We start from the raw sequence: 15,442 nt of genomic DNA on the forward strand, positions 1-15,442 counted from the left end.
AAGAGGCGCCCACTGACCAGGTAGAGTGCGCCTTAATCCCCAGAGGGACCGGCGCATTCCTGATACAGTAGAACTACTGAATCGCCAGGGGAATCCATCTAGCTAGCGTTGCTTTGACACGGCTAGACCCTTCCTATGCCCCTCTGGAAGCATGAACAGGGCATCTGACTTGTGGAAGGGAGCCATCCGTGAGATGTACCGTCTCAGCGCCCTAACCACATCCAGGGAGTTGAGGGCCTTCTCAATGCGATGGACTGGCGCCGGACAAAAGGAAAGGCAAAACAATTTCCTCGTTGAGATGGAAAGAGGAGACGAAATTGGGCAGGAAGGACGGTGACGTCCTGAGAACTACCCTTTCCTGATGAAAAATTCAGGAACAGAGAACGGCATGACAGAGCTGCCAATTCCAAAACTCGTCTGATTGACGTAATTGCCACTAGAAAAACACCTTCCAAGAGAGGACGGACAGTGACACGTCCTGCAGCGGTTCGAAAAAGGAGCCTCCTGTAAGGCCCCGAGAACCAGGTTAAGGTCCCAAGATTTCAATGGCCTTCTATAAGGAGATGCCACATGGAAAACTCTCTGAATTAACGTCTTGACCTGAAGTTTGGTGGCAATTTTGCGTTAGAAAAGCACTGACAAGGGCGAAATTTGGCCCTTGAGTGAGCTAAGCACGAGGCCTGATTTTAAACCAGATTGAAGGAATTCCAATATGGCCGGAATGGAAAAAACACCAGAGGTGACTTGACCATGATCCTTGCACCTCGTAAAGAAGGTTGTCCAGGTGCGGTGATAGATGCACATGGACACAGGCTTCCTAGCACTAGTCATGGTGGAAATCACGTCGTGGCAGAACCCAGCCTGTGCTAAAATCCAGGATTCAAAGGCCACGCCGTCAAAGACAGGGCCCCGGAGTTCTGGTGGTAAATCGGGTCCTACGAGTGTAGATCCATGCAATCTGGAGGTTGCCAGGGGACGTCGGCAACTAGTTGTATTAGTTCTGCATACCATGCTCGGCCAATCTGGCGCAACAAGGATCACTGGTACTCTCTCTGCTCTGATCTTCTTAATGACCCTCGGAAGCAAGGGAAGAGGAGGGAACATGTACGGGAGCCAGAACCGGTGCCACGGCAGAACTAGGGCGTCCACTCCGATGGCGCATGGATCACGTGCTCGGGAAATGAACAGATGAACCTTGTTGTTTAGTCTTGAGGCCATGAGATCCACATCCGGAGTCCCCCAATGATTACAAGTCTTCCGGAGGAAGAAACCACTTCCCCGAGGCAATGCCTTGGCGACTGAGAAAATCTGCCAATTTTCTACAATCGGCCCAATGGAGGATGTGACTCGCTTTGTGCACGGCCATTCTGCTCCGGGTACCTTCCCGGCGGTTGATATATGCTACAGCAGTGGCGTTGTCTGCTTGGAACTTGATGAGACCTGCGAGGAGACGGTGGAAACTCCGTAGAGCTAATCTGATCGCTTGCATCTCCAAAACGTTGATAGGGAGGCTGACTCTCGGGTTGACCAATGACCATGTTCCGTGTGGCAACGAACGACGGCTCCCCAGCGGAGGAGACTTGCGTCGGTGGTTACTACCAACCACCTCCCTTGATTCAGGGAGGACCTCAGTGTCCACCACCTGAAGGATTGCCTGCCCGCAGGGACAGAGGGATCCAACGGTCCAGGGAGAATGGGTACTTGTCCTAAGCTAACAGCAACGCGTGTTGTAAGGGACAGAGATAGAGTTGTGCAAATGGAACTGCTTCCATCGCTGACACCATCTTTCCTAGAACTCTCATTTCGAAACGAATAGAGTGAGTAAACAGTCGCGCTGCCTGTTGTAAGGAAATCTGCTGAGCCGCTTTTGGAAAAGACTTTTCAAAGTTTATCTTCCACCCCAGGCGAGAAAGCGTATGTACTGTTATCCATGGATTCCTCGCAGGCTGGAAGCGACGGACCCTTGATGAGCAGGTCATACGGATACGGTAACACCACGACTCCCCGAGAGTGGAGAATGGCCATGACAGCCGCCATGACCTTGGTAAAGACCCCGGGGGCGGAGGCAAGTCCGAAGGGCAAGACCATGAACTGACAGTATTCCTTGTGAATGGCAAAACGCAGAAACTGCTGGAGGGACGGGCAGATCGGAATGTGAAGGTAAGCGTCCTTGATGTCGATGGATGCTAGGAACTTTCCTTATTCCATGGAAGCAACAACTGATCGGAGAGATTCCATTCGGAATCGCCGTACCCTGACAAACTGATTTAACAGTTTGAGATCCAGAATGGGTGACATCGTCCCGTCCTTTTTTGGAAACACAAAAAGGGTTGAATATAATTCTCTGAACTTTTCGTGATAAGGGACCGGAATGATGACTCCGACCCTTAACAGAGCCTGAACAGCCCAAAGGAAGGCTCTTGTCTTTTTCTTGGGGGGAGAGGAAAGGATTAAACCGAGTTGGAGGGGGGGGGGGGGGTGGAGAAAATTCCATCTTGTATCCGGAGGACACCAGCTCCCTGGCCCACTTGTCGTCATTGGGTAGAACTATGAGATCTGGCTCCCCTAGATCCAGAAGCCCTAGGCCTGGGTTTCCAAGAACGGTTAGGTCTGTATGAGATCTGGGAGCCTCTGACTCCGCACGGAGGCCGACCTGACCCGAAAGAGAGGACCAACCAGAATTGTTGCGAGAAGATCGAAAAGGCGTTGGCTGTTGGTTGCGCAACGGCCGAACAGCCCTTTGTTGAGGAAGGAATTTACTTTTTCTCCTCCGGTAGTATCAGAAATGAGCTGGTCCAGCCTCTCTCCAAAAAGACGACCCACTTAAAAAAGGGGGGAGAAGTCAACAATCTTTTAGATGTGGCATGCGCCCACCAGTCACAGAGCCCTGGGGCTCTTCTAATGGAGATCGCATGAGCGGCAGCTTGAGCCGCGCAATTGGCGGCATCAAAAGAAGCGTCTACTACAAAGTCTGCTGCGTTAAGCATCTGGCGGGCGACAGTGGTTGTCTCCGGAGGAAGATTGGTGCCCAGGAAGGAAGTAATCAGGACTTCTGTCCAAGTGGCCATGCCTTAGTGACCAAAACTGCCGCGAAGGATGGAAAAAAACGCCGCTCCTGAAGCTTCCAAAAAATTGAAAGGGCAGGGTAACCCAATTTGACGATCGGAGGGGTTCTGACTGAGGAACCCTCAGAAACAGATAGGAGCGTTGTGGAAGCAAAACGCGGTACAGGAGGGTCCACGGGAGGGACCTGTAATGGACCGTTCATTAGGTCTGGATCAAAAGGGTATTTAGCCAGAGTAAACTACTGCCCAGTGAACCACTTATGTGGCCGATCCCCATCTTACTGGACGGCTGGTAAAAGATTTTTGTGTACTCACCGTAAAATCTCTTTCTCTTAGCCTCTAATTGGGGGACACAGAACCATGGGTGTTATGCTGCTGTCCACTAGGAGGCAACACTATGCATAATCTGAAAAAGATTAACTTTGGCTCCTCCTCTGCAGTATACACCCCTGGACGGCGTCAGCCTTCTCCAGTTTTGTGCAAAAGCATTAGGAGGAACGTAACCAAATAACAACCATGCCTGTAAGAAGGCTACTATGTACGAGCTCAAAGAACAATATGAGAACTCAACCGTAAACAACGGCCCATAAGGGCAACAGGGTGGGAGCTGTGTCCCCCAATTAGAGGCTAAGAGAGAGATTTTACGGTGAGTACACAAAAATCTCCTTTACTCTGTCGCCTCATTGGGGGACACAGAACCATGGGACGTCCCAAAGCAGTCCCTGCGTGGGAAGCAATGGACGAATAATGTGCTAGCAGGTCCCTAAATTTGGGGCACTGCCGCCTGCAGAACCAGTCTACCCAGGCTCGCATCCGCTGAGGACTGGGTATGAACACTGTAGTGTTTCGTAAACGTGTGTAGGCTAGTCCAAGTGGCCGCCTTACACACTTGTTGTGCCGAAGCCTGATGCCGAATGGCCCAGGAGGCCCCTACTGCCCGTGTAGAGTGTGCCGTGATACCGGCCGGAAGAGGGGAACTGTTAAGTCGGTAGGCCTCATGTATGGTGGACTTGATCCACCTGTCAAGGGTAGCCTTGGAAGCCGGCAGTCACTTGCAACTACCTTCTGGAAGAATGAAGAGGGAATCAGACTTCCGGAAAGGTGCAGTCCTGGACACGTAAATCCGCAATGCTCTGACGAGGTCAAGCGTATGCAGAGCCTTCTCCACTCTATGAACCGGAACCGGGAAAAGGGATGGCAGTGAAATCTCCTTATTGAGGTGAAAGTTGGACACAACCTTCGGAAGGAAGGATGGTACCGTGCCGAGAACCACCTTGTCCTGGTGAAAGGCTAGAAAAGGCCGTCTGCAGGAAAGTGCTGACAATTCCGACACTCTGCGTAACGAGGTGACCGCCACTAGAAAAACCACTTTCTGAGACAGAATGGAGAGTGGAACTCCTCTAAGAGGTTCGAAGGGTGGAGCTTGCAATGCTGTCAGGACCAGATTGAGGTCCCACGTATCCAGCGGACGTTTGTAGGGAGGAACCAATCGGGAAACTCCCTGGATGAAAGTCCTTACTTGCGGTTTAATAGCAATGCGCTTTTGAAAAAGGACTGAACGCGCCGACACCTGACTCTTAAGCGAGCCTAAGGATAGCTTGGCGTCTAGGCCCGATTGAAGAAAACCTAGTGCCTTCGGGAGGGAATAAGGGAGTGGGACTTGTCCATGAGATTCGCACCAAGAAAAGAAAGCTCTCCAGGTACGGTAATAGATCTTGGCGGAGGCAGGCTTCCTTGTCCTGATCATAGTTGCAATGACTGCCGGTGAAAAACCAGCCTGGGTTAGAATCCAGGTTTCAAGGGCCATGCCGTCAAATTGAGAGCCCCTGAATTCTGATGGAAGAACGGACCTTGAGACAGAAGGTCGTGACGGTCGGGTAGACGCCAGGGGACGTCTGCTGTAAGTTGAACGATGTCGGCGTACCATGTACGTCTGGGCCAGTCTGGCGCGATGAGGATGGTTGGAACTCCCTCTTGCTTGATCTTCCTCACGACCCTGGAGATTAGGGGGAGGGGTGGAAAAATGTACAGGAGTTGGAACTGGGACCAATCCTGGACCAGGGCATCCGCTCCGAGCGACCGGGGGTCGTGTGTCCTGGCCATGAAATTGGGGACCTTGGTATTGAGATGGGATGCCATTAGCTCCACCTTCGGGGTTCCCCAGCATTGACAGATCTGGTAAAAAATCTTGGGATGGAGAGACCACTCCCCCGAGTCCATTCCTTGCCTGCTGAGGAAGTCAGCTTCCCAGTTTTCTACACCCGGAATGTGGACCACAGAAAGTACCGACCTCGTGTCTTCCGCCCAGCGGAGGATATGCGCCACTTCTCTCATCGCCTGGGCGCTGCGGGTCCCGCCTTGGTGGTTCATGTATGCCACAGCCGTGGCATTGTCCGACTGTATCCGTATGTGCGAGGCTGCAAGCAAGTGATGAAAGGCTCTCAGTGCCAAGAGGATGGCCCTGATTTCCAGAATATTGATGGGCAATGTCACTTCCCTCGGTGACCACTTGCCTTGTGCCCTGTGATGTAGGTGCACCGCCCCCCAGCCTGTCAGGCTTGCATCGGTAGTCAGGATCTTCCATTGTCCTGAGAGAAAGGGCTTCCCTCGTGTAAGCGAGGTTGGTTTGAGCCACCAATGCAGGGACCTCCTGGTTGACGACGTCAACCTGAACTCCCTGTCGAGGGAGAAGGGATTCCTGTCCCAAGATCTGAGTATGGCTAGTTGCAGGACCCTGAGGTGAAACTGGGCAAATGGCACTGCCTCTATTGCTGCTGCCATCCGGCCGAGGACTCTCATGGCAAACCGGAGAGATCGAGGAGGACTGCGAAGGAGTGTGCGAACTCCCAGACGGATGGCCAGTGTCTTGTCCTTGGGAAGGAGCACCAGGCCCCTGGAGGTGTCGAATAACATCCCCAGGAATGTTAGAGTCTGACTTGGGATAGTCGACGATTTCTGTAGGTTGACTAGCCATCCCAGGCGACTCAGTGTGTCTATTGTGATTGAGACACTGACCTCGCAGTCTTTGAAAGTGGGAGACTTGATGAGGAGGTCGTCCAGGTACGGGATGACTAGAATGCCTCTTGAGTGCAGAACGTCCATGGTGGCCGCCATGACTTTGGTGAACGTTCTTGGAGCCGTGGCAAGTCCGAACGGAAGGGCGGCAAACTGGCAGTGGTTTTGGTTGACCGCGAACCTGAGAAACCTTTGGTGGGCGGGAGCAATTGGTATGTGCAGATACGCATCCTGTATGTCTATGGAGGCAAGGTATTCTCCCTGCTCCATGGATGCAATGATGGACCGGAGGGACTCCTTGCGGAAATGACAGACCCGTACGTAATTGTTGAGCTGTTTTAGGTCCAGTATGGGTCGGACGCTGCCTCCTTTCTCGGGGACTACGAACAGATTTGAGTAGAACCCTCGGAATCTCTCGTTCGCGGGAACCGGCACCACAACTCCTGCTTGAAGGAGAGAGGAGACCGCTTGGTGGAAAGCACGAGCCTTGTCTGGTGGTGTTGGAGGAATAGAAAGGAAGAACCGGTTCGGTGGAGCGGAAGTGAACTCTATCTTGTATCCGGGAGACACTATTTCCCTGACCCACCTGTCTTCTGTAATAGGCAGCCAGACTTGCTGGAAGAGTGAAAGTCGGCCGCCTACTGGTGGGGTGTCTTCCGGAGTTCGTGAGTCATGATGAAGCAAAGTTCTGAGGTTTTCCTCCCTTGGGTTTCGCTTGGCCTGCTTTCGACTGCCAAGACCTGTCCGGTCGCTGCTGCGTCCGTGGGTTGTCCCTGAGTGGAGAGCGGTTACGGTTTTGCGCTGGGCGCGAGACGGACCAGCCCGAGGAATTCCGAAAGGATCGGAATCGCGTCTGGTTTCTTCGCTTAAACGTGCGTTTCGGTTTTAGTTGAGGGAGAGAGGTACTCTTACCCCCAGTGGCATTGGCTATCATTGTGTCCAACTTTTCGCCGAAAAGTCTTCCAGTAAGATACGTAAGTCGCGTGAGGGACTTCTTTGAGGCCGCATCCGCTTTGCATTCTCGCAGCCAGAGGATGCGTCGGATCGTGATGGCGTTTAATGCTATTCCCGCTACACCTCTTGCGGAATCCAGGGCTGCATGAAGCATGTAGTCTGCTACCACTGCTATCTGGACCGCTTGGTCCGAGAGCTCGGGATTTGAAGCTTGAAGACCCTCCTGTAGTTTTTTGGCCCAAGCCAGGATGGCCTTGGCCGCCCAAACTGAAGCAAACGCAGGGCCCAGAGAGGCGCCTGCCGCTTCGAAAATAGAACGAGCCATGCATTCTACTTGCCGGTCTGCTGCGTCCCTGAGGGTTGAGCTATCTGGCAGAGAGAGTAAGGTCTGCGCTGCTAGCCTAGAAACTGGGGGGTCCACTTCAGGTGGATCTGTCCATTGTTTGGTGTCTGTCTGTGGGAAGGGGTACTTCGCTTCCAAATATTTGCGATTAGCAAATTTTTTCTCAGGCTGCGCAAACTGTTTGGTAAGTATTTTCTCAAACTCATGGTGATTAGGGAAGACCTTAGGTGGTTTCTGAACACTTTCGAAGCAAATCCTATGTTCTGGGACTTCCGGGGCCAACTCTGGAATTTTTAGCACCCGATGAATGGCAAAGATTATGTCCTCAACTAGCGCTGTATTGCTAGGGGGAGAAGGTACCACGGACCTCTTCGTTTCGTTATCTGAGTCGGAGTCACAGATGCCCTCCGAATCCTGTGCCTCGCTAAGGTGATCCCTGGAGGGAGACCTGGGGCGGGGGTCTTCTGTGGTGGGGGATCTCTGTGGTAAACTGCACTGTCTGTCTGTGACAGGGGACTGCCTAGGAGACCTGAAATGACGCTGTCTCTCCCTGGGAGGGGGACGACTCAGGTGATCGAGACCTGTGGGTCCGCTTACGTCTGTGAGAGTCGGAAGCAGCATGTTCCTGAGACAAGCTGTCCGTTTGCTGTGTAACGTCCATAGCCGGGGCCCGACTCTGCATAGCTTGCAGCAATGTGGCAGTTAGGTTGTCTATGGACTGTGTCATAGACTGTGACATCTGAGTTGCCCATTCCGGCGTGGCCTCTGACACTGAAGCGTCAGTAGGGACTCCCTGGGGTTCTGACCCAGAGTTCTGGATGCAGTCCCGGCAGTGCGGATACGTGCTGCCACTAGGGAGCGTGGCTTTGCAGGCTGTGCAGAATGCATAGAAACATTCCTGCCTGGTTCTCTTCCTTGAACCCGGCATAGTGCACAGAGGCTGGCTATCAGGGATCGTACAGGGGTGGCTACGCAGAGGGAACCCACAGAGAGCCTTCTAGGAAGTATGGATTCACAGCTGAGTAATGAGAACCCAGCTGTGAGCTTACCCCACCGGTGTGCCCCTAGGTCCAGCGCCGACAGAACCCAGTTCTGTGCCCCCCGGAGACCGCTGTGATGCTCCTCTCCTGGATCTCATCCAAAAAAAAGATGGCCACCGGGACGCTGAGGAGAGGGAGGAGGGGGCGGAGAGCTGAAAAGGGCGCGCTGGGCTGTGTAAAAAACGCGCCCTTTCTGCCTCAATCCTCCCCTTCTATGACACTCCAGCGTGTCATTTTTGTCATCCGGGGGGCGGGGAAAAGGCGACGGCTTCGGCTAGGCCGAAGCCACGGTCTAAATTAGAGGTCTGATGCCCAGGAGGGCTCCAGAGCGGCGCGGTAGTCCGGGGGGGGGGGGGGGGGCCGGATTTCTACCAAACCCCCCCAGGATGGTCGACTGGATAGCGGTGGGGGTAGCAGGGGAAGCGGTTCTTGTATGGGGGGCCCCTGGAGCGCTATGGAGCCGTTTCTGCTGCAGAGACAGGGACGCAGAAAAGCCCTGTCTCTGCTGTGCCATACCGGTCCGCACCCTCCCCCGGCCCCAACAGGATCCCTCAGCTGGTCTGGGGTCCCTGGAAGCTGCGGAATGATGCCTATTCTCCGACCCTACCTGAGGCGTCTCGACCTAATGCCCCCTGCGGGGGATTAGGGAGGGTGCGTTCATCCTCGCCTCAACCTCAACCCAGACCCCAAGGGGTTGGGGAAGGAAGGGGGGACTCAACTTCGGACCAGTACCCGCAGGACTGGGGAAGGAGCGACATGGGGAATAGCCATCTCAACTTCAACCGGGCACCCCTAAAAAAGGGGGCCAAGGAAGGAGCCATGTCGGGAGTCTCGCTGGAGACCCACTTTTCTTCATCTGTTCCTGACGAAAAAGAAAAAGAGAACGGAAAAAAAAGGTGTGCCTCCTTGCGACACTAAGCAAAAACTGGAGAAGGCTGACGCCGTCCAGGGGTGTATACTGCAGAGGAGGAGCCAAAGTTAATCTTTTTCAGATTATGCATAGTGTCGCCTCCTAGTGGACAGCAGCATAACACCCATGGTTCTGTGTCCCCCAATGAGGCGACAGAGTAATAACCAGCGCACACGCTTGTTCCTTAAATGAGATAGGGAGTGCTGGAGCGGGAATATTTTCCTCATCTAACTTCAGAATCCTGTTGACTGGTTCTATAAGAGAATCAAGCGACTCTTGATGAGATGGGGTATTCTGAGGGGCTGATGCGACAGATACGAATTCAGAGTCATGCATGCTGTGAACCTCAGGAGAGGGCGAGTGAGAGACAGGAGTCGCTGATGCTGAGGCGCGAACGCGACTGGGGGACGCGCCATGGGTCCGCTTTTCCAGAGACAGTCCTCCCGGAGTGAGAATATAGCCTGTGTCAGAGACTCCACCGACCGTGACAGGGGCGCAGCCCACTCAGGGGTACCAGACACAGGAGGGCCCGTCAGCAGCGGCTGCGAGGGGCGTTGGAGCGTAGGTCGGGGGGCGGGGAGGGGGCGGTGCTATTGAGTGCGGAGCTATTTAAATTGTGGCCTAGCAGGCCGAAAAAGCAGGGGGCTAAATTTCTGGCCTCCCCGCGACCGGGTGCCAGTGTACTGCCGCTGACGCTAAGTCAGCGCTTCTCCCGGGGACAAGGAGATGCAGATGTGTTATTTGCAGCATGAGACAGTGCATTATCATACATGAAAATGATCTTGCTGTGGAAATCACAGTTCTTCCTCTTGAACCATGGCAGGAAGTGCTGTTTTAGAAGCTCCACATAGATTATGGAGTTCATCTTTACCTCTTCAGGGATCCTAAAGGGGCTGACAATCTCTCTCCCCATGATTCCAGCCCAAAACATTACTCCACCTCCTCCTTGTTGGCGCCTTAGCCGTGTTTTCATGGGGTGTCCATCAACCAGCCATCCTCCACTCCATCCATCTGGACCACCGAGCGTTGCACGGCACTCATCGGTGAACAAAACAGTTTGGAAGTCAGTCTTCATGTGTCGTTTGGCCCACTGGAGCCGTTTCTGCTTGTGTGCAGTGGATAGATGTGGTCGACAGGATGGCTTACGCACAGCTGCAAACCTCTGAAGGACCCTGCATCTTGTTGTTCGGGGGACGTTGGAGGCACCAGCAGCTTCAAAAACTTGTCTGCTGCTGTGACAAGGCATTTTTACAACTGCTCTTTTAACCTGACGCAATTGCCTGTTGGAAAGAGTCCTCAATTTTTCCTTATCAGCACGCACACGTGTGTGCTGGGAATCAGCTACATACTTCTTGATTGTGCGATGATCACGATGAAGTGTCTTGGCAATGTTGATTGTAGTCATGCCTTGACCTAAATACTCCACAATTTGTTGCTTCTCAGCAGCCGACACATCCTTTTTCTTTCCCATTTTGGCAAAAAATATAGGCTGCTTAATAATGTGGAACAGCCTTCTTAAGTAGTCTTGCCTTTATTTGGACACACCTGCCAAACTAATTTGCACAGGTATCTGCAATTGCTTTCAGGGATATAAAGAGACCTGACACACATCACCATCAATGAGTTTAAATGACAAGCAAAAAAATTCTAACCTTGTCACTCCTAAACTCTTTTTGCATAATAATTTGGAACACAGTTTATGCTAGGGCAATGATGGCTGAGACTGAGTGCCCAAACTGCAACCTAAAACACAATTATTTATGACGAAGTGCCAACACGTGCCAAACGCCCCATCATGATCCCCTTCTTGTAGTAATATGCCCCATCATGATCCCCTTCTTGTAGTAATATGCCCCATCATGATCCCCTTCATGCAGAAATATGTCCCATCATGATCTACTTCATGCAGAAATATGCCCCATCATGATCCCCTTCATGTAGAAATATGCCCCATCATGATCCCCTTCATGTACAAATGTAGAAATTGCCCATTCCACCACCTCCACCATTTCCTCCTCCCCATCACCCCATCATTGCCCTCTTCCTCACTCCCATCATTGCCCTCTCCCCATCACTCCCAGCATTGCCTTCTCCCCATCACTGGCCCTCTCCCCATCACTCCCATCATTAGCCCTCTCCCCATCACCCCCATCATTCCCCTCTCCCCATCACTCCCATCATTCCCCTCTCCCCATCACACACACCAGCGGCCACACACACCAGCGGCCACACACACCAGCGGCCACACACACCACCGGACACACACACCAGCGGCTTCCTTCCTCTCACAAATTGAGCGGCGCGGCAGCGGCTGGATGACATAATCAGCTCCACGGCCGCGCCTCTCAGTAAGTGAGTGGAAGGAAGCTGCAGCTCCGGAGCAGTGAGGCGAGGCTGCATGCCAGCTGAGAGGGCTCTGTGTACCCTCTCTAGCACACGTGCCATAGGTTCGCCATCTCTGTGCTAGGGGGACCCACCCAGCGTCGAGGGCCAAAATATACTCGACTTGTGGGCTGAGTTTGAGATATGTGGGATACACCATCAATGTAAAAGTAGTGGACAACCTCTTTCAGGAGTACAACAGGACTCCAAGATGATGATGATGATGATAATAATATTAGGGTATGCTTTATTTGTACGTAGTCTATATGTTGCATAATGTATATATTTGTAGTCCTATAACATTTTTCCCAACTGTAAACAAGTAATGGAATATAATCTGTGTGGTAGAATATTTATTGGGTCACCAGAAGAGTGCAGTCTAACACAAAGAGCTAATAACAGGCTGGAATGCCAATCACAACGCACGCAGTGGATTGCACTAAAATATCCCACGGAGCGCCGAGCAGACAGGTATAATACAGAAAGGCGCATGAAGCTGTATCTTTTTGTGCTCTAGAAATAAGGATCAGCAGGTGTCACATTAGATCTCTCACCTCAGCCTTAAGTTGCTCTCCGCCTGTCATTGCTTCAAGCTGCTCCATTGTAATTTCTTCTGTAATTTCAATGCCAGCCATTTTTTGCACCACCTCTTTTAGAATTAGTAAATCAAAGCTGAAATGAAAATGTGAGGGTGAGAAAAATGCTTTGATGTGCCGCATTAGGTGCACAGTCAGAAGTGCAACAAATAAAGCTTAAAGTCATTCATACCCATCGTTCCTACACAACTCGTATTAGGGGAAAGCAAACAGGAGACCTTTCCAGATATTACTATGCCCTTTGGGGAAGTCCTACACTAGTAGGGGGCATAGACCTGGCTTCTATATGCTCTAAATGAGGTATGCACAATTGGGATCCCCCCAAGTATGTGGCTTGCGCATACGTATTTTTGCATGTTACGGACTAGAGGTGTGTAATATAGCAGTGTAAGGACTAGAGATGGTGCACTGTGTGGCCATACCATCCTCTAGGTAAGGAAATAAAGGCATGGAGTGGTGCTGAGCAAGTGCTGCCATCGTCACTGGAATTTATGGGAGGAAGGAAACACTTGGCTTGGTCGGCGTCTCGCATAATGGAGAACTCTACAAGGGATAAAGCCAAACCTGTGGTCTCCTTTTCTGAATTGTGAAAGAGGAGATCGGCTCCTCCTGATAAGTGAAGGGGGCTTACATGGCAAGACCCCAATTAAGAACACATTTATTGTCCATCAGAGAAAGGCTTGGATAAAGGTAACTGAATACAAAAAACATAAGCCACACTTAACAGAAAATCACTTACCTCTTACCAGCCTTCAGCTGATTTGCTACATACTGCATAAGTCCAGCCAACTCAATGGGATATTTTCTAAAAATCGCTCCACAAAAGCTAGCCAAGCCTGGAATATAAAAATATATACTGAAAGGAATAGGAGCTGATCTGCCACACTCGGCAGCGGTTGACCTGCTCTGTCACATTGCCAATATCTGTCCACTCCTGGAGCCAGTATCAGGCAACTATTGGGGGCTTGTTGGCAGATTTTAGGGGCAAATTCCTTCCCGACTCTAGGGATGTATACCAACTGTCATATTTTGATGATGACTCATGCACCATATCCTCTGGCAGCCATAACTTACCTACAGAAATATGAGACAGAGGAACCCCATGAATTAAGAAAGAAAATGGATACTAACTCTGCAACCAAGTGGAAATTGTGGTGTCGTCATGCTTCATCTTCTCCTTCTCGGGATTTGCAAGTGCTTCAATTATACAATCTGGCGTACAGTTAAAGAGAAGCCTGTATATAACACCACACATACAGTATATACACATCCTACTAGTGCAAGCCGAACCATCACTTTCACAGGACCTTTGACATCTCACACCAAAACCAGTCTACTCATTTTAAGAGATCAATTTTAAATTATAGACATCTCTAAGGGGAAAAAAAAAAAGACCTTTTTTGTGTTTTCTTATGTAAAGCTAACAGAGAAAAAAACACTTTAAAAAAAAAAAAAAATAAAATAAAAGAGAACTCCACGATGATGAACCGACTACATGACGACTGCAGTAATGCAAAGTATACCCTGGAATATTTGGAGCGTGTTATGAGGGGTTACAGAAAGGATACATGCAAGGACATCATAGTTCAGAGAAGTGAGGTATTTCAGAGAATCTACAACCGGTGTTATTAAGTTGTCATACTTCTGAATCTGTGAGAGTATCTGGGGAAAAAAGAAAAAAAAAAAAAAAAAAAGACACATAGAAACCCAGATCTGCTTTTGTGTCCTGTGACAACATCTGCTGTGTTATTCTATAGTTGGATCCAAATCCTCATCCATGATGACCACCACGTCCTCTCTAGTGAGTGGATCAGTGGCAGGATTGTGTATACTGACTGGGACTTATACTAGGTCTCCATTACTAGGCTGGAGCATAATAAGGAGGCATCGGCACAAAATACTACATTCACATACTTCAATATTTCAAGGGAGACAAAAGGTAAAGTGCCATTTTTAAACTGAATATTTTAGAAGCCTAGCTCCAGCTGAACTCATGAAATACCCAATTTAATAGGAGTCATTACAAAAGGATTATACACCCATACGGACATGAATTTTCAAAGTAAGCACAACGGCCTAATTAGGTCTAAGAGATCTATTTATTAACGTGTGCCATTTATACTGTAAAAATCTGGTGACTGTTCCATCTTAATATTACCATATTTTTCGGACTATAAGAAAATATTTGGAGGAAAATGGGGGGGGGGGTCTTATAGTCCAGATTTACCTGATGGGGAGAGCAGCAAGTCACATTAGGGAGGAGCCGGCTGCTGCAGCTAACACCTGCGCACGCTGCTAAAGAAAAATGAATATTCACTGAACTTCATGCCCATGGGAATGGAGAACAGTGAATATTTATTTCTATTTAATAGCGGAAACGCTGTTAGCCACAGCCGCCTGCTTCCTGCAGCGGCTGAGCCCCGATGTGCCCGATACTTAAGGGAATGAATATTCAATGCTCTCCACGCCCATGGGCATGAAGATCAGTGAATATTCATTGATCCTTAATAGCAGGCACAGTAGTCGCAGCCGCCGGCTTACTTCATGTGCCAGGCGATCTCACATGTGCATGCAATTAATGAGAATGAATATTCACTGCTCTCCACACTCATGGAAATGGAAAGCAGTGAATATTCACTCACTTTAGTAGCGAGCACACGTGATCACCCGGCCGCTGCAGGAAGCCTGTGGCTGAGGTTACTCTGCCTGCTATTATAAATCAATGAATATTCACTGCTCCACACACCCATAGTCCGGGCATGGGGAGCTGTCCTCTGCTTGCATGACTTCACTGCCATGCGCTGCTTACAAGCATAAATCAGCTGCCGGCATCAGAACAGGACACTGAGAGGGAGCACAGGAAAGGTAATTAGAATGGTTTAATTTTTTTAATGTTTTTCTGAGGGGGGCCATGCATACCAGGATGGGGGTTGAGGAGATCATGCATACCAGGATGGGGATTGAAATGACCATGCATACCCAGGATGGGAATTGAGAAGACCATGCATACCAGGATATTGATTGAGAGGACCATGCACACCAGGATAAGGATTGAGAGGACCATGCATACCAGGATAAGGAACCATGCATGCCAGGATAGGGATGAGGAACCATGCATGCCAGGATGGAGATTGAAG

The 15,442-nt window shown here is 50.6% G+C and overlaps 1 protein-coding gene across 1 annotated transcript in view; it reads right to left on the minus strand.

Moving 5' to 3' along the window:
* THOC2 (THO complex subunit 2) overlaps positions 1-15,442 on the minus strand; it is a 231,251-nt gene that overhangs the window by 121,159 nt on the left and 94,650 nt on the right. The window contains exons 17-20 of the mRNA XM_073547602.1: positions 13,874-13,967; positions 13,437-13,517; positions 13,045-13,141; positions 12,264-12,381 (exon numbers count right to left, since the gene is read on the minus strand). Of these exons, the coding sequence (XP_073403703.1) occupies positions 12,264-12,381; positions 13,045-13,141; positions 13,437-13,517; positions 13,874-13,967 (390 nt within the window). The remainder of the gene's footprint in view (positions 1-12,263; positions 12,382-13,044; positions 13,142-13,436; positions 13,518-13,873; positions 13,968-15,442) is intronic.

This window comes from Dendrobates tinctorius, unplaced genomic scaffold, assembly GCF_039654945.1.
Source record: "Dendrobates tinctorius isolate UK_male_01 unplaced genomic scaffold, ASM3965494v1 ptg000154l, whole genome shotgun sequence".
Lineage (NCBI taxonomy): Eukaryota > Metazoa > Chordata > Amphibia > Anura > Dendrobatidae > Dendrobates > Dendrobates tinctorius.